Genomic DNA, 22273 nt, shown 5'->3' with positions numbered 1-22273 from the left:
GTGCATAAGATGTGATCCTTACATCCAAGTGCTTGATGCTAGAGGAAAAGTATACCGATATAACAAAGCTGAACAAGGTAACTCAGATAAGATTTTTTCCCTAAACTAAGGAAGATGACAGAGACAAAACAGCCTTGACAGTATCCTGAATTTAAAATAGAAAACAAAAACCAAACAGCAAAATAGTGCTATTGAAACAATTGGAGAAATTTGAGACTAAGCTACATGTCAGAAGATTTTAGTGCACAAAGAATATCTTTTTGTGAATATACACGCACCAAGTATTGGCATTGCCCAAGAGGGTGTAAGTCTGGGAGTAAGAGACAACAACAATGGTGAACCGAGTGCCTTGTGATTTTTTTAATTGACAAAACGTGTATAAACTTATGGTATAGAACATGATGTTTTAAGATAAGTGTGTACATTGTGGAATGGCTTGATCATGCTAATTAACATATAAATTACCTCACTTAGCTATCTTTTTATGGTGAAAACACTTAAAATCTACCCTCAGCAGTTTTCAAGTACACAATACATTTTTATTAACTATAGTCACCATGTTGTACAATAGATCTCTTGAATTTATTCCCCCTGTCTAACTGACATTTTGTATCCTTTGACTGATCTCTCCCCAGTCCCGTGACCATTCCCTGGTAACTACTCTTCTACTCACGGCTCTGTGTGCTTGTCTTTTTTTTTTTTTTTTTTTTTTTTTGGCTTTCACGTATAAGTGAGATCACACTATATTTGTCTTTCTGCACCAGACTTCTTTCACTTAGCATTCTGTCCTCCAGGTTCATTCGTGTTGTTACAAATGGCAGGATTTCTTTTTTTTTTTTTTTTTTTTTTTTTTTGAGACGGAATCTTGCTCTGTTGCCCAGGCTGGAGTGCAGTGGCGTGATCTCGGCTCACTGCAAGCTCCACCTCCCGGATTCCAGCCACTCTCCTGCCTCAGCCTCCCTAGTAGCTGGGACTACAGGCGCCCACCACCACGCCCGGCTAATTTTTGTTTTTGTATTTTTAGTAGAGACAGGGTGTCACCGTGTTAGCCTGGATGGTCTCAATCTCCTGACCTCGTGATCCGCCCTCCTCGGCCTCCCAGAACCACGCCCAGCCAGATTTCTTTGTTTTTTAAGGTGGAAGGGTATTCCATTGTGTACATATACCACATGTTCATTATCCATTCATCCATTGATGGACTCTTAAGTTGATTCCATATCTTGACTCTTGTGAATAATGCTGCAATGAACATCTGAGTGCAGTTTTTTTTTTTTTTTTTTTTTTGAGTGAGTCTCGCTCTGTCATCCAAGCTGGAGTGCAGTGGCGTGATCTTGGCTCACTGCAACCTCTGCCTCCCAAGTTCAAGTGATTCTCCTGCCTCAGCCTCCAGAGTAGCTGGGATTACAGGGGCGTGCCACTATGTCCGGCTAATTTTTATATTTTTGGTAGAGACGGGGTTTCACCATGTTGGCCAGGCTGGTCTTGAACTTCTGATCTCAAGTGATCCACCCGCCTCGGCCTCCCACAGTGCTAAGATTGCAGGCGTGAGCCATAGCACCCAGCCTAGATATCTTTTTTACATACTGATTTCATTACCTTTGGATATATGCCCAGAAGTAGGATCATATTTATTTTATTTTATTATTCATTTATTTATGTATTTATTTATTTTTGAGACACGGTCTTGCTCTGTCAACCAGGCTGGAGTTCAATGGCACAGTCTTGGCTCACTGCAACCTCCGCCTCCCAGGCTCAAGTGATTTTCCTGCCTCAGCCTCCCAAATACCTGGGATTACAGGTGCCTACCACCACACACATCTAATTTTTGTAATTTTAGTAGAGATGGGGTTTCACCATGTTGGCCAGGCTGGTCTCAAACTCCTGACCTCCGGTGATCCACCCACCTTGGCCTCCCAAAGTGCTGGGATTACAGGCATGAGCCACCATGCCCAGCCTGTTTTTAATTTTTTGAGCAACTGCCATAGTGTTTTCCATAATGGCTGTACTAACTGACATTCCCACCAATGATGTGCAAGAGTTTCCCTTTTCTCCCCACCTTTGCGAACATTTGTAACCTTTCATCTTTTTTATAGTAGCCATCCTAACAGGTGTGAGATGATATCTCATTGTGTTTGTAATTCGCATTTCCCCAATGATTAGTGATATTGAACATTTTTTCATACACATGTTGACCATTTCTCAGTCTTCTGAGAAATGTTTATTTGGGTCTTTTGCCCATTATTTAATTGGGTTATTTGAGGGTTGTTTTCTGTTTGGGTTTTTTTTCCTAAGTTGTATCAGTTCCTTATATATTTTGGATATTAACCACTTATTAGGTGAATAGTTTGCAAATATTTTCTCCCATTTAAATGATTGTTTCTTCATTCTGTTGAATGTTTCCTCTGCTGTGCAGAAGCTTTTTAGTTTGATGTAATCCCATTTGTCTATTTTTTGCTTTTGTTGCCAGTGCTTTTGAGATCACAATCATTGCCCAGACCAATGTCATGGAGCTTTTCCCTTATAATTTCTTTCTTTTCTTTTCTCTTTTTAGGCAGCATCACATGAGCTAGCCCCTATATTTTCCAGTAGTTTTGCAGTTTCATGTCTAATGTTTAAGTCTTTAATCCATTTGGAATTGATTTTTGTATGTGAGATTGCTTTTTGTAAGTGAGATAACAATCTAATTTCATTCTTCTGCATGTGGACATGTGGTTTTTCCAACACCATTTATTGAAGAGACTGTCCTTTCCCCATTGCGTGTTTTTGACATCTTTGTTGAAAATCAAATGATTGCAAATGTTGGATTTATTTCTGGGCTCTCTATTCTGTTGGTCTCTGCATCTGTTCTTATGCCAGTACCATGCTGTTTGACTTACTATAGCTTTGTAATATAGTTTGAAATCAGGTAGTGTGATGTCTCCCAGCTTTCTTCTTTTTGCTCAAGATAGCTTTGACTATTTGGGATCTTCTGTGGTTCTATACAAATTTTAGGATTGTTTTTCCTATATTTGTGAAGATGCCATTGGAATTTTGATAGAGATTCCATTGAATCTGTAGATTGCTTTGGGTAGTGTGAGTGTTTTGCCAATATTAATTATTCTGATCCACGAACACGGAATATCTTTCCATTTATTTGTGTCATCTGCAATTTCATTCATCAATGTTTTATACTTTTCAGTGTATCAATCTTTTACCTCCCTGGTTAAATTTATTCCTAAGTATTTTTTGTAGCTGCTGTAAGTGAGATTGTTTTCTTGATTTTTTTTTTGATAGTTCATTGTTCTCATGGACTTTAAATGAATAAAAGCTGGTGGCAGGCAATCAGTGATTAGAGAATGGCACTAGAGGAAAAGAGGACAACAAGAGGCTGACATCTGCTTGTCTCCTCTGAAGATGGGACCTAGTGGGGTCTCTGTTGGGCAGTGGTGAGAGATGTGGGGTGGTTAGGGCATAAGCTGGTTTTAATTATGGCAAGATGATCGATGGAGGATAAAAAGGGGAAAATAAGATGGAACACAAGTGCCTCAGTTAAGAGACAGGAGAATTGGGAAAGAAGCATCAACAAAAAAAAGAGGCAAAAGGATACAAGGAGGAAAGCATAAGATTTGAGCCTACTGGATTTGAATCTGCACTCCACTTCTTACTAGCCATGGCAACTAGGATCAGTCGGTTTTCTCATCTGCAAATTGAGAATAACAAGAATCTAAGGCCTTGCAGTGTTGTCCTTAGAATTAGAAATAATGCGTGTGCTATACCTGGCAGATAGTCGATACTTAATATTCTTAAAACAGAAATAAGCTGAATAAGTATGAAAATTCAAGTCAGTAACTCAGAAGAGGATGATCTGCTCCTTCAATACCCATCATGATGCTACTTGACCTTCCCTGTCAAGTATCCACTGGGCTCAGGATGCCCTGAAAGACCTTGCCAAAGGTTTTTTTCTTTTTCTTTTCCTTTTAATTCCCTGTTCAGAACGGACCAGAATAAAGGCATATTCCATCTGCAGGCTACATTCTAGACCTCTCCTTTCATCATTATTTTCATTCATTTGCATATACTTCCAATGGCCTTGCCCTCTCTCCTTCAATTATATTCAACTTGCAAACTCCAATGCTGAGTAAAATCAGAACAATTTAATCCCACTTAAAATTATGGCCACACCTTAGGCAGGCCCTTAGTTACTTTGCAATATTACATTTCCCTAAAAATTCCTTATGCCACTTTCCCGGTCCACTCTTTCAAACTTCCTCCTCTCTCCTCAAGCCCTCCAAACTTCCTGGCTCTCAGCTGACAACCTTCTTTTATAACAGTAGCAGATAACAGATACATGCTGAATCTATCAGTGGTCTACCACTTACCCATCTACTTCCCTCAGGATTCTATGGATGACCTTTCCACCCTCCTAGCTAAAGTGAAACCTTCCCTTTGTGCACTAAATCCAAGTGCTATCGTTGACTCAAGAGCATTGTCCTGCAGTTGTCCCCTCTCTCTTCTGCACCTTGAATGTTTGTTGTCTTTACCAAATCATTTCTGGCAATTAATGAACATGATGCATTCAGATCCATCATAAAAAGTACCCTTGACCCAATCCCCCCTCTACAACCACCCACTTTTTCTGCTCTTCAGTATAGTAAATGAATAATACATGAAAGAGTAATGATACTACCTCCTGCACATTCTTTCTTCCTATTCTCTTGAGCTGCTTCACTCAGGTTTCCTCTCCCAGCACGACACTGAAATTGCCTCTGCCAAGGTCAACAGCGACCTCCGTTCTGCCATGCTCTGTGATTTAACACCTATGTTACTCATTTTTTCTTTAAGTACTTCATTCATTGGCCTTCAGGACAGCACTTCTCTTGGTTTGCCTCTTGCTTTACTGGCTGCTCTTTCCCATTCTCCCTGCTGACTTTTCTCATTTCATTGATCTCTCAATAATGGAGTGTCCCAGTCCTTTGCTTTATCAACATGCACTCTCATGACCTTAAATATTGTCTGAGTACTTACAATTCCTGGCCCGGCACTGTGGGTCATGCCTGTAATCCCAGCACTTTGGAAGGCTAAGGCAGGAGGATCACTTGAGCCCAGGAGTTCAAGACCAGCCTGGGTAACATTAATGGGATCCTGTCTCCACAAAAACATAAAAATAAAAAAAGTAGCCAGGCATAGTGGCTCATGCCTGTAGTCCCAGCTACTCAGGAAGCTGAGGCTGGAGGATCAGTTGAGCTTTGGAGGTTGAGGCTGCAGTGAGGCTGTTATTGTACCACTGCACTTTAGCCTGGGTGACAGAGCGAGAAGGAAAGAGACAAAGAGAGAAAAAGAGAGAGAGAGAAGGGAGGGAAGGAAGGAAGGAAGGAAGGAAGGGAATTGTCTTTGTACTTAAAATTCGTGACCTGAAGTATCTAGCCTTGCCATGACTTATGTATTTGCTATCCTCTTGAATATCTAATAAATATCTCAAACTTAGTATAACCAAAACTAAAATGTTTATCCCACTGCAAAAATTATGCTTCTCTGCAGCCTTCTCCATCTCATTAAATGACAGTTCCATCCTTTCAGTTGTTTAAGCCAAAAGCCTTGGGGACATTCTTGGTTCTTCTCTTTCACACCCCACATTTAATCCATCAGTGAGCCAACCCTTTCAGTTCTACTTCCAAGTATGACCAGAATCTGGCCAGTTCTCACCCCCTCCTCCACAAGCCTAGTGTAAGCCACTATCAGACTTGCTTGGATTACTACAGAATCTCCTAACAGGCCTTCCTACTTTCATCCTGGCAGACAGATCCTGTTATGAGTGATTCCTCTGCACAGAACCCTTCAATATTTCCCTCATTGTAAGTAGAAGTCAAGTCCTTGACGTAGTATCAAATTATCTGAACACTAAATTATCTGAACACTCTATCCTCATTCCTCCTCTCATCTCTTGCTATTTCCCCCTCTTGCTTACTCTTTTCAAGCCACAGTGGTCTCCCTGCTGTTCCTTGAACACGATGTGTACACTCTGGTCTTGCGGCCTTTACATTGCTTGATCTATCATCCTGGAATTACTGCCCTTACCCACGAAATCTGCATGGCTCACTCTTTTCCTTCAGGTCTCTCCTCATATATCACCTTATCAGAGAAGCCTTTCCAACCACCCTGTATGAAATTGCCTGTACACACATGCACACACACACACACACCCCCACTCTTTCCCCATTACCCAGCTTTACTTTTCTGTGTAGCACCCTCTCACCCCCTGGTGTTTTCAAGTTGTCTGTGGGTCTCCTGCACTAGACTATAAACTCCATGACAGCAAGGACTCCTGCTCACCTGTCACCTACACTGGTGGCTGGTACTTAGCAGGTGCTCAGTGAATGAATGAATGAATGAATGAATGAATGGGGAGTGAATGAATCTATGTAGCTGCATTTTTAGGGAATACCCCACTTCCCAGACAAGCTGCAGAATCTAAAGGTAAACATTGGCAGGGGTTCCCAGCAATGGATTCAGAAACTTAGCCCAGCAGCCTCATTGAAAACATTGAAACACTGAAAAAGCCAACAAGGCCCATAGCTCTTGGTGTCACTTACAGAGCAGTTGGTCAGATTTTGAGCGAGCATTTTTTAAAGAAACATCTGAGCAGTTTTAAAATGAAAAATATTGAGTGTCTATTTGGGCAATGTGAGTTTTTTCTGTTTGACCAAAGTGTGTTAAAATTAAGGTATTAAAATAAATATTTGTTTATTGAATTACTGCAATCCAAACCCATCTTTCCAAACTGCACCTTCTGAAGCTTTACTTAGCACGTATCTAAACACCATCACCAGGCTCCACCAGCCCCTCTGCTCCTCAGCTTAGAGGAGTTTTGAAAACTTGCTGAGAATTATCGCAGATACGTTTGGCCATTATCCAGTCATTTCGATTGTGCCTTTCCTAAATGTCCGCGGTTGGCAGAACGTGAGAAGAAGAGGACCCGCCTAACTCAGGGTAGGTGGGGACGTGCTGCTCACTGTGGTGCGGTTGACACTTGGGCCCTGGGTTTCGCTTGCAGGTGCCGAGAGGCTGAGAGCCCCGAGAAGGAGGAGGAGGAGAAGGAGGAGGAGAGAGGGCCAGCAGCCAACCCCTACGACTTCAGGAGGCTTCTGCGCAAAACCTCCCAGCGCCGGCGCCTCGTCCAGCAGTCCTAACCGCTCAACGAGGCAGACACTGCCGTCGGAAGGCGTTCGAGCCTGCGGGGCAGCAGGAGCCAAGCAGGCACTCTGGGGCTGGCACCAGCAGGCATTGAAGCTGCGGCCCTGATCTCCGCAGAGGCTGCCTGCTGCGTTCGGCCCTCAAGTGCCCAGGCCGGCCTTCAGTGCTCCGAAAGAAGAGACCTGGGAGCCCTTGGGAAACCTCCCCCGACGCCTTCTCTCCGAACTCCCGCACCCTCCTTTCTCACCAGCCCTCCAGTTGGGGCAACCCTGTCCTCCTTCCCCTAATCTATCTGTGTGTGTGTTTTTGTTGTTGTGGTTGTTTTTGTGTGTGTGATTCCTGTGGATTCCACTGCGCCTGGGATCTCGCCAACCCCTTTCTCATTTGGGGTGACTGAATTCACAGATTTTTTTAAATTGGAAACGGCTTTTCTTGGCCAACAGAACACTTGCTAGCGGTTGAATCTTAGAGAAAAAAGCCCGGGAGGGGTGGGGAGAATTTCGAAGATGTACTTCATCTCAGACTTGCTCTTTCTCTTCCTTTGGTTATTAAGGTTACTAAATAAAGGAAGTGCCTTGGAAAACCCGTGGTTTGCGTGACTGATCCCTCATTTTCCCCTCTGGGGCTTCTGCTATAAGGCTGTGCTGGTGACGGTGCCCAAGGCGGGGCGTTGAGGTGCCTTCATCAGAGAACTCCGAGCACCACCCAGCCACTTGAGACAAACACAATCTAAGCTAAAACCCCTTGCCACACAAACGCAGGGGCCTCCAATGTCTAAATCCCCAACACACCACACGTGCTTGCCTGCACGATGCCTTCCCAATCTGTGTGACTGTCTTTGGCCCCATCTATAAAGATGCTAGTGCCCCCACTGGGTGGAACTGTCAGATTTCAGGTTCTCCCGGTCTGCAGATTTGGGGCCATGTTTGCTACTCCGACTTTGTGTGTATTTAAAATGGGGGAGGCTAGTGGGTGGACAGAAGTTTGCATTCCTGGGTTGACTGCACCTTATTCTAAAACCCGGTTTAAGCTGTTTTATGAAACTGACATTCCCATCTAAGCAACCCGGAGAGGGTGAGGACAGGTGATGAGGTCGTTGCATGGAATCGGAAGAAGGGTTCTGACCACGATGGGGCTCACCCCTTGTGTGAGTGCCCTTGGCTCCTGCACCCACAAGCCGGAGTCAAAAGACTCTGGGGAAATATTCCAGGAGTGAGTGAGGCACGTGCAGGGGGCTCAGAACGTTTGTTGCACCGCTGGTCCACAGGGCATGGTAATCTCGCCAACTCAAACAGTTGGCACCAAAAGGTCCCCAGAGCCAAGTCGTGTAATCTCTTCATTTTACAGATGCAATGCGGCCAAGGGGAAACCTGCAGCTATAGCAAGGCAGAGTCCAAGTGCCCTCCAGGCCTTCTTTTTCCCTGGGTTAGCGTCACAGCCTCGCTGGGGTTTCCACAAAGTAAGGAATGACCCTCAGCTGTGCGAATGCACTGAGCAGCCAAGTATGGCCCAGTACCCAGGAAACCAGCACAGCAGGTCACCAGAGAGAGGGGCTGGGAGGGGCAGGGGTGTCTAAAGCCCAAAGTGGCCTGGTCCCCTTCCACCTCTAGCTGCCTGTCCACTTGCCTCCAGAAGGCCTGGGTTTGTGGGGAGGGTGGAGCAGGGATCGGGGTAAGGAGCAGTAATCTAAGCTCAGCTTTTCTGCCTGGCCACCCTTCAATCTAGGTTTCCTTCTCTTCCTTCTCGGGTGGCCCCTGAAGACAAGAGCCCTGGCACTCAGCCCCTTCAATTACTTCTGTTGGTGTAGGGACAATTTATGGAGGGAGGCAACAGACTCCCTCCCTAAATTTTCCCTGCACCAATGTTTTAAGTGAGAATAGAAAGGAGAATGGCAAAGGCTTGGTGAATGCTTGGTTGCAATATTTTTGTGTTCTTCCGTGGTTATTTCCTCTTTTTCTTTCCATCTTCCCTTCTTTCTCTGCCCTTTGACATTTAAGCACGGGAAGGACACAGGAAAATGTGTGCCAGACACTCTTCTTTGGGTGAGCCTGAGACCCATATGTTGGTAAACCAGACACCGAAGGAAACTGTCCCTACAAGTCGGAGGATTGGGTCTCTCTCCCCTCATCTGAGAAAGGGCTTTCCAAAGCGGCCACCTTCCCTTCCCATTCACTGGCTGCCTCCTTTGTGAACTAATGACTATAATTATTACCTCCCAGAGCTCTTTTGTTATCTCCAATCCCAAGCCCCGGAGAGGGGGAATGGGCTCTTTAGTGAAATGAAAGTCATTACAAAGCAAATTACTGTCTAGGGAGGGACAGCCTTCAGGAAAGACAAATCAGATCCCCGTCTGCATCTGAAGTAGGGTGTGTTTAAATAAAAAATGTAAATATCACCATTAGATCCAAGGTACTCCAGAGCTGTGGGATTTAATGGAGTTTAAGTGGTAGCACTTGAAGCCATTGCTTTACCAAAAAGAAAAAAAAATCAGTTAAATTCAGGTGTTTTAATCCGTTTCTTCTTTGGGGGTTTTGTGTGATTTAAATGCTTGCTTTTAAGAACCTTTATGTTTTCAACTATCATCCATAGTAGAAAAGTTCTGCAACCCGAGACTGCTGGCTTGAAGCAAAACCTTTGCAGGATTTGATATGGATTTAAGCAAAGAACCAGCCCCTGGGAGGCTAGAGAGAGCTGCAGAGCTGCCATGCCTGAAGTGCAGATGGCTGAACCACAAGTCTTTAGGTTTCCGGGGTTGTTATCGTGGTGACCTGGAGTGTCAGAGCCAGGACCGCAAGAAAGAGGAGCCAAACTGAGCCCTGAGTTTTCGACCACCCGGGCTCCCACAGCCTGGTCCAGACTTCACCTAGCACCCTCAGTGCCAGCCTTCGGCAGGACGCTATCAACGCCCGACTGGTTCCCTGCTCTCACCCTGGCGCCTGGGCCCAGCTGCCATAGTGTGGATCCCATGACTCCTCAGGGAACCCCTGGACTCAGGCACGCGAGAAGAAGACAGCGCTTTGTGGAGAGAATTGACCAGGGACAGTTGTGCCCGAGCACACAGGACTTGGGCCTGTATGCGTCCAGCATGGGCCGCAAGATGTTCCTTCTAAGCGAGGGTCGAGGGGGTGCTCGCCCAGACGGGATCCCCGTGTCTCTGCTTTGTTAGCAGCTTTGGTGGCTGGTTCAGGAGGTCAGAGAAATAAAACGGCTTGTGAACACAATGGAAATGACAGGCGCTCTGGCCAGGCGCGGGGAAGGCAGCCGCTTCGGGAAGCCGACCTCAGCCCTTTCCCGTCTCTCTCTCCCTCCCTCCCTCTCCCCAGAGCCCCGGAGCTGCGAGGTGCACTTGAAGTTGATCTCCACTGCCAGGGATGCAGCGCAAGCTGTCAAAGGGCTCCCAATCCTCAGGGCGTCCTCCCTGTCTGTAATAGCTTTTTGCAGAAAGGAAATCATCAGAAAGATTCTGACTTTCTCCTCCTTTCTTTATTAGAAGAAGAGAAAACCCTTCCTAATACGCCTCAAAGAGAACCAATCTCGCGCTTCCGGGTCACCCGCTACCGCGAAGATTCTCTGGGGGCGGGGTGGGGGGGGATTGGTTTGAAGCCCCTTAAAACGAGGGCCCTGCAGGCGATGCCTTCTTTCCTACTCGGATTTGTAAAGCCGAGATTGCTTAGTTGGAAACCCTGTTCTCCCCTCCCAGGCACACACAGATTCCCCTTACACGCAAGCAGCGGGCCCTTCCACGCCTCCGCGGGCCAAGGTCAGCAAATGCCTTGATTCCATCCCCCACCCGCCATCAATCCTGCCGACTGGCCGCTCTGCCTCATTCTCTTCCAAGAAGTTTCCATTCGTTTTATTTTTTTTCCCCAGCCCGAGGTCCTCAGTAGACTCCAGCGTGGATTTTAATTGCCTCAATCAGCAGTCATTCTCCCCAGCCGTCACTCAGAGCCTGGACGGTGGGTCCCGCGATCTATCCCTTGGCTGCGCAGGAACGGTGCGCCCCCGGGTACGGCGCGGTTCAGCAGGCAGGCGTCAGGTTCTACTAAGGCGCTGAAATGAGCCCATCAGCGGGTAGGAGCCCTTCCCCCGCCGTCTCCTCCCCAGGCTCGTGAACGGCGCCTGATGCCGGCCTGGGGCGCGAGCTCTCGAGGTCGCAGCGACCTCAGCACCTGCTTGGAGGAAAGCGGCGCGGGAACCCCGCTTCCTTTCTCTCAGCTGGAGCCAGACCTCAAACAACACCCCAATAGATGCACACAGAAAACTCCTCTGGGCCACGCTTCCCGCCTCGCCGAGGTCTCCCCAGTCTGCCCCTCGCTGACGCTGGCGTGCAGCGGCCGTGGCAGCACCCGGGACAGCGGCCGCCCGCACTTCCCGCCTCCGGCTCGCCGGAGGACGCGCTGGCACGCCTCCCACCCCCTCACTCTGACTCCAGCTGGCGTGTACGGTCTGCCTCGCATCCTCACGACTCAGCTCCCTCCCTCTCTTGTGTTTTTTTCCTCCGCCGCCCCCTCATTCATCCCCACTGGGCTCCCTTTCCCTCAAATGGTCTGGGGCTCTCCGCGCTTTCCTGAGTCCGGGCTCCGAGGACCCTTAGGTCTTCTTAAAAGAGTCCCCATCTCTTTTAAGGCTCCCCGGCTTCCAAAGGGTTGTCACGTCCCTAAACCCTGTCTCCAGCTCGCATACACACACGCACAGACACGCACGTTTTCTGTTCCTGCGTGACACTCGCCCTCGCCGCTCGGCCCCGCCGGTCCCCGCGCGGTGCCCTCCTCCCGCCACACGGGCACGCACGCGCGCGCAGGGCCAAGCCCAAGGCAGCTCGCCCGCAGCTCGCACTCGCAGGCGACCTGCTCCAGTCTCCAAAGCCGATGGCATCTCCGGGCTCTGGCTTTTGGCCCTTCGGGTCGGAAGATGGCTCTGGGGATTCCGAGAATCCCGGCACAGGTAGGAAGGAGAACGGGGGCCTGCGGCGGGCGAGTTTGGCGGTGGTCTGGGGTTTGCGGAGCTACGGAGAAGACGAAGGAGGTTTTTCCACCTGCAACAGGAAACTTTTTAGGGCGCTTCTCCCTGCTTTTGGGCTAAGTCCTTGACGGCCCAAGAGCTCAAGACCTTCTACAGTCTCTTGTCCCCTGGGAAGACGCCCAAATAATCTCGGGCCCCTTCCACAGAAGGTTGGAAGAGCCCCCCAAAGACCGCGGTGTCTCAGGGACATGGAATTCCATGGGCCTGGAGCGCTGCTAAGATCCGGGTGTCTGGACCCTGGGGAGGGACGGAGTGACCGTGAAGATAGAAAAAAAAAATGGGAAAGGTGAGAGATTTCTTGGTCTAGAAAGACAGCCTGCGAAAAAAATGGATAGCTTCAATGTTTAGGAAAACTCGTCCAAGCTAGGCAGGGAGAGGAGTTTGCCTGAGCCGATTAGCACCTGGAAGGGCAGCAGTGTGGGCTTCTCCTTGGGAAACAGATGAAGGAAATGAGGGCTGGCCCGGGCTGCCAGCCTCCCGCACCTGCCGGCCTCACCGAGTCCTGAGCGGCCCCCAGGAGGAAGGCGGCCCCTTCTAGGACCCCGGACTGATTGATTTTCACACAGAACGAAATTTCACACGTCCGTCTGTTGTTCTCTTTCTGCCTCGCTGTCTGCCTGCCTGTTCTTCCTTGCAGCGCGAGCCTGGTGCCAAGTGGCTCAGAAGTTCACGGGCGGCATCGGAAACAAACTGTGCGGTGAGTGCCCAGGGACCCGGGCGGGCAAGGTCGGCCCGCGGGGTCCAAGCCGTCTTCTCACCTCCGCATCCGGGTCAGCGGAGTCGGGGTTTCCTGGCTGCGGGTAGGCGGGAGCGAGGGAGCCGGGCCCGGCGAAGGATTGACGAGGCCCGCGTTCGGTGTCCTTACCCAGCCCTGCTCTACGGAGACGCCGAGAAGCCGGCAGAGAGCGGCGGGAGCCAAGCCCCTCGGGCCGCCGCCCGGAAGGCCGCCTGCGCCTGCGACCAGAAGCCCTGCAGCTGCCCCAAAGCGGATGTCAACTACGCGTTTCTCCATGCAACAGGTGAAGACTCGGCCGGGAGCCCCGGGGCGCCCCTGCCGCTCTCTCTGCCCCGCCCACCGCGGCCGGTGCGGCTCTGGCGCTGAGAGCCGGACAGGGGCGTCGAGGTGGCAGTGGAGGCGGGACCTGCCAGAATTTTTAGATAAAAGCGAGAAATGCGGGACCTGCCCGCTGGGTCCAAGCCCCCGAACCTGGCCTCCGAGCTCCAAGAGGGCTCTGAGGCCGTGGCGCTCTTCCCCCAGCGCGGTCCTTGGGGCGGCGGGTGGCCGATGATCCAGGTGCTCGTGGGCGCACTGAATCGATGACGGCTGGCTTCCCTAGGCCGCTGGGGCCTCGGGTGGAACTCGGTTTCCAAATACCGTGCCCGAGAATTCAGAATTGCATTTTTTTAGGTCTTTATTTCACGAGAGTGATTTGTAGCTGCAATCGCACAGGAGAACGATTCCATTCACATGAAACCCGCGCGCCAAGTTTTACCCCCGGGCACTTACACACCGTATCCCAAATGTACGCGCGCGCGCACACAGGCAGACACACATGCAGACACACATGCACACGCTCTCTCACACACACACACACTCTGACTTTAGAAACAGCAGGCCTTCCTATCAGACCAGAGATCCTAATGCACCTGTTCCACTTTAGTTTGCCCGAAGGCATTCGAGACAAACACTTCTGACGTGAAATATTTCCGTAAACATGTAAGATGGTTTACTGAGAAACAACGTTTAGGACGAACTCCTGCGAACTAGATAAACGGAGGTACACTCTCTTCAAAAAAAGAAAGCAAACAATATAAGTTATGAATTGAAATGCAGTAATTAATTTGGGGAAGAGGAGAAATCGTAATTTATCTCATTCATTCCCTTCACCTTTGAAAAATGTCTCCGTTTTAAAGAAAAATGTTAATGCGTTTCCAAAAGCTTTATTTAACATGAAATCTCTCAATTCAAAGAAATGTTATTGCCTCATCAAGATCTTGCCTCGAATATTTTCGAAGTAAAATTAAAATGTGGCATTTTAATTCCATTCTTTAGACCTGCTGCCGGCGTGTGATGGAGAAAGGCCTACTTTGGCGTTTCTGCAAGATGTTATGAACATTTTACTTCAGTATGTGGTGAAAAGTTTCGATAGATCAACCAAAGTGATTGATTTCCATTACCCTAATGAGCTTCTCCAAGAATATAATTGGGAATTGGCAGACCAACCACAAAATTTGGAGGAAATTTTGATGCATTGCCAAACAACTCTAAAATATGCAATTAAAACAGGTATTGTCTCATCGAAGATAATAAAGCTCTTTTTTCGTTTAAAATTTTTATTTTTATTTTTCTATAAAATGTTTTGTTTGATGGAATTACTGATATTTTCAAAATTGCAAAGTTATTTTCATCATGTAAAAAATAGTCATTATTAGAATGATTCTAATCCAAAGCACCTTCCACTGTTATTGTTCATGCTTCTGAAGTTGATAACGTCAGAAACATGATTTAAGTGTAAATCATCAGATTTTACATTGCATGTATTTGGACACGGAGGTTAAATCACTGGTGTAGAAGCAAATATTCATCAGCAGAGACCAAGTGGAGAAAGAGAATATGGAAATAAAAGCTCCAAAAATGCATGATCCAAACAAAAGCCTGAATACCAGTGCTGTGCTGGTATTTTCTTTGGCATAAAACTGGTCAGAAACAGGACTCACCATCCTATTAATCATTGAGCGGGAGGGATGTTTTCACATTGTGTCAAATGGCCAACCTTTCAGATTTGAATTCACATTTTCACTTGTTTTTAAGGAAATGTGCACAACACACAAGCAGACATGATACAGACTAGCTTAGCAATTCAGCCATGTTATATAAGGATGTGTGTTCCTCCCAGCCACTGTATATGTGAGATAAAGAAAAAAGGGGGGAGGGGCAAATCAGATATCCTTAGGAGGAAATTTTTTTAAATGTACTTTTGTGGTCTCCTGGCTTTTCACAGGATTCTTTATATTCCATCCATGTTACAGCTTCATTTATAACATTTATTTGGGTGCATTCCGAGCTTTCATGTTATCTACACGAAGTCAGCTATTCCTCTGCCCAGGTCTTGATTACCCTCGCTTTTTACATTGTCTCTAATCATCCTGATACACAATGGCTGACACTTCATTAAGGCAATAAAAATAAGTATGAATGAATTTCCAGGGGTGGGGAGGACTTTGTGGATCTGAATTGATGTGTAGCCTTTAAAAGATTTGCTAGCAAATAAAAAATGTGAAATATGACATGAACATTCATCACCATAGAAACGTCATCTTTTTAGATTGCAAATTTTTTGCTGATGAATTAGTATTACGCTAATCAATAACAAACATTCTTAAAATGTTTGCTGTGAGAAGTTTAGTTCTTTTTTTCTTTTTGTTCACATTATTTGTACCAACAGAGAAGAAAGGTAGGCATACAAAAAGCCTTGGGACATAGATTTCTGTCAAAGTCAGGCTATGGAATAGGAGTTTTGAAGGTGTATTAGACATCATCCTCAATTAACATTCATGAGGAACCCACGTGATGTTTATACCAGGCATTAAAAATTTTCCTACCCCCCTCAGCTTTTCCTGCATTCATAGTGCAATCCTGAGTGATGCTTTTAATTCATTTTTTGACCCATTCCCCATACCTTATATTTAGATATGTTAATAGTAAATTGCTACTTATTGTTTGTATTGCTACCAAACCAAAAAGAACCTATGGAAATGTTTTATGTCTTCATCCTTGAAAGCTAGTGGTGCCTGAAATGCAGTCTACAGAGTTAAGTTAATGGGAACTGCAAGTCAATGAAAGTAATAGTTCTGTCTATCAATGTTGCATTTAGTGCCAGGAAAAGATGGGCTAATTCAATACTTACATTTTGCCATAATGCTTGTGAAACTGTTAGGTGCCACTGTAATGCATTTTATTTAAAGTAGATAAAAATGTGATGGATTAAGTTGGATTTCTAAGCAAGGCATATCAATTCAATCTCTCAATAGTTTTCATAACATATTTAGTCTGCTGGCCTTTTCCTTCAAATAGCATTTCAAGAAATTAACAGCAGTCATTTTCTCTATTCAGCTGGCAACTTTATAGATTTCTGTGCTATAACTGTCATACTTGTCATCTAGTACTATTTAGGGTATGTCAAATTAGTTACCATCCCTGCTACTACCAGACATTTTAATACTCCTCAAGAGATTATTTTATAAAATGCATATTATCATCTTGTTTCTACTGAGAGACCTTAACCTGATTTCCACTTGGGCTCCAAGCTTAGAGAGGAGTGAAGGGCAGTGGGAAAATGAAGTCTTCATGGATTGTTAAAATTACCTCTGTAAAAAGAAATGTTGGAACACGGAAAACTGAGCAGAGAATGATAGAATTCCAGAATAATTTGCATTTGCAGAGATCATTAGATTTGGTGCTAGTGGTGGTGGTGCTGGCTGGGGAAGAGTAGGACTTAAATGTGGTCCTGAATCTTTTACCAAACCACCAGACAAAGGGAATTAAGCGTCAGTAGGTGAGGCAGCCCTAATGTGAGTGTCACCAGGACATAAAGAGCAGTTTGGACCGACTTTTGGCCTCTTCCCAACTGATCGTGAGCACTAGGGTCAGAGTTGCCTGAGGCTGGTTGTTCACAGAGTCTGCGCATCCTTCGGGCTCATTTGCTAGTCTGCAGGGAGCATCCCTGAGTCTGAGCAGCCGGTTCTCACATCTCAAGCTCACCATCTTCCTGGCTGCACAGGCTGTGTGGCCACCCGATGCCTGACGCAGTGCGCTCTGCTCCCATCACAGGTCCTGGCAGGGTGGCGACAGCAGCAGGAGACCAAGGGCTGCAGGGACACCTGACCGATGGGGGCAGGTCTCACAATTCCTTGGAGAGATCCCTGCCTTGATTTGCTGGGCAGCCCTAGGAAGCAGCCTGTAGGGGCCACAGGACAAGAGCAAATGTCATTAGGGGAATATTTCTGCCAGAAATCAAGAGAGCCTGTTGATGTGACCTGTCTAACCATCTCCCTCCCTATTTTCACATCATGATCAGGGAATGAAATTTTTGAGGCAGGAGAGATTCAGGTGAAATGGCAGAGCAAGGTCAAAATATATATAGGGAGGAAGGGAAACCTAGCAATGAAAGCATCAAACCTGTTCTCACTGTTTACGGAAAGTTATCATCAGGGTGAATTGGCCTTCTGATACCCAGAGGCACAACACACCCCTCGCAATCTTTCTGCATCTTATGCACAGGTTTTCATTCCCAAGTTTCACTAGAGTTAAATACTGTCTAATCGTAGACACCACATTCATCCAGAAAATGAATATGAATTATAATCCTTATTAATTTACTCACTTGAATAAAAAAGGGTTAGAGAAAGAGAAATGAAGGAGCATCGAGAGGGAGGAAACGGCTGTGATTTCAGCTGCGAGCATAATGAAATGGGGAGTCAATGAGGCAGAGAGGAGTGAAGGGTTGCTCCAGACGTCAGTGGCCACAGCAGCAAAAAGGCCTTCTCACCCTTCCTGGATGGATAAACTGAGGGGGTCAGCATCAGAGATAGAGGGGTACCACACGAGGCCACAGGGACATAAAACAATGCTGGAGAATGCACAATAGATGCGCAAGTCCTGATCCCGCTAAAATGTGCTCCCTCCCAGCTTCTATTCTCAGTGCCTAACTCTGGCCACATGCCTGAGGCTGATAAAAGAGCACCCCAGTGCAGGAGATAAGCTGGCCATTGACTTTTGTCCCTGCTCTTCCCCATTGCCTTCCTTTATCTTGTTTTGCCTGTGCTGGAGATGAGAGATGATCACATCCTAGGCTTCAGACAGATGTCCAGGATGTGGAAGATACCTTTTGATCAGATGCTATTTCCATAATGGCACATCTTCTAAAATTTTTGCTGCTGTGCAAATCACAGACCTATCGATGACAGGCTTTTGTGGAGCAAGAGGAGAAACTGAATGCTAATGACATATTTATAATCACATTTTAAATAATAGCCTCAGGAGAATGTGGATGTCAATCCATTTAGAGAGTTTTAGAGGAATCTAGAAGTTAGATAAGCCTTGCTATGGACTGATCGGTCCATTGAATATATCTTTATGTATCTTGTTGATAAAACAGTGATATTGACTGTATGTGGCCTTATTTTAAATCACAACTACGGAGGAGCTCTGTTGTTTATAATTAACAAAGAAGAATTGACAAGAATTAGCTTTGTCCATGCCATCTTTAGACAATCATCACCTTTTAATCCAGGGCAAATCACTCAGCAGAGTGTCCTATTTTCTCATTTTTGCCCTGTCTTTTGTAATCATCAGCCATTTGTCACTGATATTATTATGAATGTTGGCATGCCTGGCGGATGTCATGGTATGACCGATTCTCAGAACGACTACAACAAAAAAGGACTTCTAGCAGCATGAGTATAAAGGAGAAGTAACCTGTCTGAATGGCTGTGGGTTGCAGTAGCATTTTAGCTTGCGAAAATATTGAAAATAGAAAAGAAACTCGTGTGCAGATTGCAAACCATATTTGTTATATTTATAGGGTACGATTAAAGGAAGATTTGTAGGGTATGTTTTAAGAAATATCAAAACTTAAAATAGTCTTCGTGGTTAGAGGAAACGCTTTTATGGTGTGTGTGTGTATGTGCATGTGTGTGTGTGTTCTTGTGCATACACACGTGTGTACATGTTGGATTTCTACTTATGGATTTCCTGTTACTGACAGATCTTTCAAGGTCCTTTAGCTAGAGAAATCATGTGTTTGAGAGGCATTTATTTTCATTGGAGGCAATCCTGATTCTGGTATTCCATTTTATTCAGGGCATCCTAGATACTTCAATCAACTTTCCACTGGATTGGATATGGTTGGATTAGCAGCAGACTGGCTGACATCAACAGCAAATACTAACATGTAAGTAGCCAAATGTGTTTTTATGTAATTTAGGATAATTATTAGTGACATTCCATAGTCTTTACGTCTTATGTGAAAATGTTCTTATTAAGTAGCCACTAAAATAGTGATACAAACTTCTGAAGTGTGAGTGTTCACTTTAATGTAACAGAAAGTAGTCCTGATACATCTTCCATGTAATCAAACTCTATAAAATTTTTAGAACACAAAAGAGACTTTTTTCTGACATGTTTGATTTATTATTGTGCATAATGTCAAAGACAAATGGGACCAGATATTATATTTTAAGTCATGTTACTCTGCAATATTTTTTATTTATTCAGTACAAATAAATTCCCCTAGTGCATTATGTCAGTAATTGGAGCTCTTGACTGTAGGGATATAGAAAAAATAAACATTTTGGAAGGCCTTTTTGAAATAATTTTCTCTCTGCTTAATGTTATAATCAAAACACTTGTAAATGTATGTTTTGAAAAAGGAAATAGTTCTGTAGCTATTGTAATGATTGTAAATTATTTATTTGAGTTACAGAGGTAAAATGTGGCCGTTACTACATTTCAGGTTCACCTATGAAATTGCTCCAGTATTTGTGCTTTTGGAATACGTCACACTAAAGAAAATGAGAGAAATCATTGGCTGGCCAGGGGGCTCTGGCGATGGGATATTTTCTCCCGGTACATGATATTTCAACTTTCTTTGTGTTTTTCTTCTAATATGCAATGCCTTGCTGTAAACCTAGGGAAGATTAAATATCTAGCTTATGCCTCTGCTTAGGTTAAATAGACTGTGTGTTGATCAAAAGAATGAATGTGATTAAGTGCACATGACCATTGAACATGCCTCCAAGCTAAGTAACCCATGCTTGAACATCAGTTATTTGTGTGCAAAGCGAGCATAATCAGAGATGGTACTTACCCAGTGCTTCTACTGTGACCCTACAAGCAGGATGTACGGATAATGTGGAACAAAGTTATCAAGATTCCTAATCAGGAAATTCACTCTCTGATGCTCTTCCTAGAATTAGTGAAAGGAAATGGGTAGCCTCATTTAATAAAACATTTGCTGTTCAAGGGTGCATAGCAAGGTGTATCTACTCAGTAGAGCATATGGACCACTCTGTCTTTGAAATAACAAGCACCAAAGTGGATTTACACTAATTTCAAGGAGGACAGAGAACGTCTTGGGAGAGAATTTCTTAGAGCAAAAAGAGAGGGTGATGATTTCAAGAGCTTTCTCATCCCTTCTCTTCTTTATCATGCCATTCAGTCTTTTCCATCCTGCCTTTTTATCACCAGCCTAAGCTGCATTCTAAGCTCCATTATTTAGATCTCCTCCAGCCAAGAGAATCAACCTGAAACAAAAAGCTGTGCCCTTGGTTTACGGTTCTGTGTGTGACCTTGGTTTGATGCAGAAAAGAAATAGAAGTTAGGAAGGCAATGGAAAGAGAGTCACTGACCCATGGAAAAGAAACCCGATGTGCAGACCATCAGCTAATCAGTGGCAGGAGCGGGTGTCATTAGTCCACTGAAACAGGACCCACCTGAGAGAGAGGCCAGAGCAACACCTGTCGTTGTGTCAGACAGAGCAAAGGCCAAGTCGTTGTGATCTCTCTTCAGCAAATCTACAAAGACAAGCAAATGATGGGGAGGGGGGGTGGTAGGGGAGAAAAGAAAAAGTGGAAAGAAGAAATGATAAGTAAGCAAGAGTGACCCCAAGGCCAGGGCTTAAGTTAAGCATGTTTGCCTGCAGGCTCTGGTCAGCTATTTTGTTTTATGTGTTTAAATACATAGCACAATTTTTCAGGTGCTGAAGGAAAAGGTGTTAGTTAAATGGAAGGGAAAATTAGGCCTTTAAAAAGTCATTGAACACCAGCTGTGATGAATTTTAAGCTAGCCTTTATTTTTTATGGCACTTAGTACTTAGTTTTCCTTTGGAAAACCACCCCTGTTGAGGAAGCTTTGTCATCATTGCCTGATGCTTTGAAAACATTTTTCATGAGGAATGAGGTGGGGTACAGAGATCCACATCATTTCTACCTTTCTTCTTCCCACCTTTGTGTGGTTGGTTATAGGACTAATCTGTCCCTGAGATGAAGCAAGAACATGTTGGGCTGTATTTTTTTTCTTTTATTTGCATTTATTTTATGCTGAATTTATTCCCGTGCCATAAGTTTTAATGGTCCCCGGGAGTAGGGAGACGACAGTTGTACCTGTTGACCCTGAAAATTTGACTAATTTGAATTAAGAGCTAGGCCTAATTTACCTGGCTGGTCTGAAAAACCTACATGCCCCAGAAAACATACACCCAGAGAAAGAATTCTCTTTGGCAGTTCTGTTAGGCTTAGAGCTTACCCTCCACCCTCATTGATGATGGGGGATTTTCACGTGGAGAAGACTTCAGCTTGAGCATGGGAATTATAGGCTTCCTTGGAGCCTAAAGACCCATTTGCTCTTACCCCAAGATGCAAGCCATAGATGTCACACTGCAGTGCAGTGCAGACATTGCAAAGTTGGGAGGAGACAGCAGAAAAGGTCATTGCAACCTGTTTCTGCTCTGCTTTCTACAAGACATCACAGAGGAGAAATGGCTCATCACATCCTTACTGGCTATGGATGCTATTCCCGGGAGCAACCACCCTTGCTACTGCAGTAAAGGGTCTTACAATTTAAAGGGTGGGGATAGAGAAAGCCACACATCTTATGCATCTGGGATCTAAAAGTCTCATTCCCTGGGACTCAATGTGAAGAGTTAGGTCTGTGACTTAAAACATACTGCGTCATACCTCCATCGATAATATCCAAAGCCTTCATGCTTCGTGGAAAGTCCTTTAGGACTCCTAGAAGAAATCTGCTTTTGTGATGTCACCTACACTGGGAACCAGAGAAATATGGAGCCTTCTTTACTGCTCAGCAGGTCACAAAGCACAAAAACTAGAGAGGGGCTAGGAAAGAAAGCTTGGCTTAGTCACAGACCTTTTCCTAACTAACAGGGTTTTCATGATGTTTCAGCACTTGCTTTTATTCATGTATTTTATTTTTTATTTTTTTGAGACAGAGTCTCACTCTGTCGCCCAGGCTGGAGTGCAGTGGCACGATCTCAGCTCACTGCAACCTCCATCTCCTGGGTTC

General features: G+C 45.4%; 2 protein-coding genes across 2 annotated transcripts in view; both read left to right on the top strand.

Moving 5' to 3' along the window:
* Window positions 1-7755, top strand: part of MYO3A (myosin IIIA) — a 282509-nt gene extending 274754 nt beyond the window's left edge. Inside the window, exon 35 of the mRNA XM_030798007.1 lies at window positions 7031-7755. Within this exon, the coding sequence (XP_030653867.1) occupies window positions 7031-7166 (136 nt within the window). The 3' untranslated portion in view covers window positions 7167-7755. The remainder of the gene's footprint in view (window positions 1-7030) is intronic.
* A 3530-nt stretch (window positions 7756-11285) lies between these two features.
* Window positions 11286-22273, top strand: part of GAD2 (glutamate decarboxylase 2) — a 93295-nt gene continuing 82307 nt past the window's right edge. The window contains exons 1-6 of the mRNA XM_003269375.3: window positions 11286-12114; window positions 12830-12889; window positions 13062-13211; window positions 14246-14479; window positions 19055-19145; window positions 19707-19819. Coding sequence (XP_003269423.1) covers window positions 12039-12114; window positions 12830-12889; window positions 13062-13211; window positions 14246-14479; window positions 19055-19145; window positions 19707-19819 — 724 coding nt within the window. The 5' untranslated portion in view covers window positions 11286-12038. The remainder of the gene's footprint in view (window positions 12115-12829; window positions 12890-13061; window positions 13212-14245; window positions 14480-19054; window positions 19146-19706; window positions 19820-22273) is intronic.

The sequence above is a fragment of the Nomascus leucogenys genome, chromosome 18 (assembly GCF_006542625.1).
Source record: "Nomascus leucogenys isolate Asia chromosome 18, Asia_NLE_v1, whole genome shotgun sequence".
Classification (NCBI taxonomy): domain Eukaryota; kingdom Metazoa; phylum Chordata; class Mammalia; order Primates; family Hylobatidae; genus Nomascus; species Nomascus leucogenys.
Note: the sequence above shows the minus strand (reverse complement) of the source record. Positions and strands in the feature narration are given on the sequence as shown.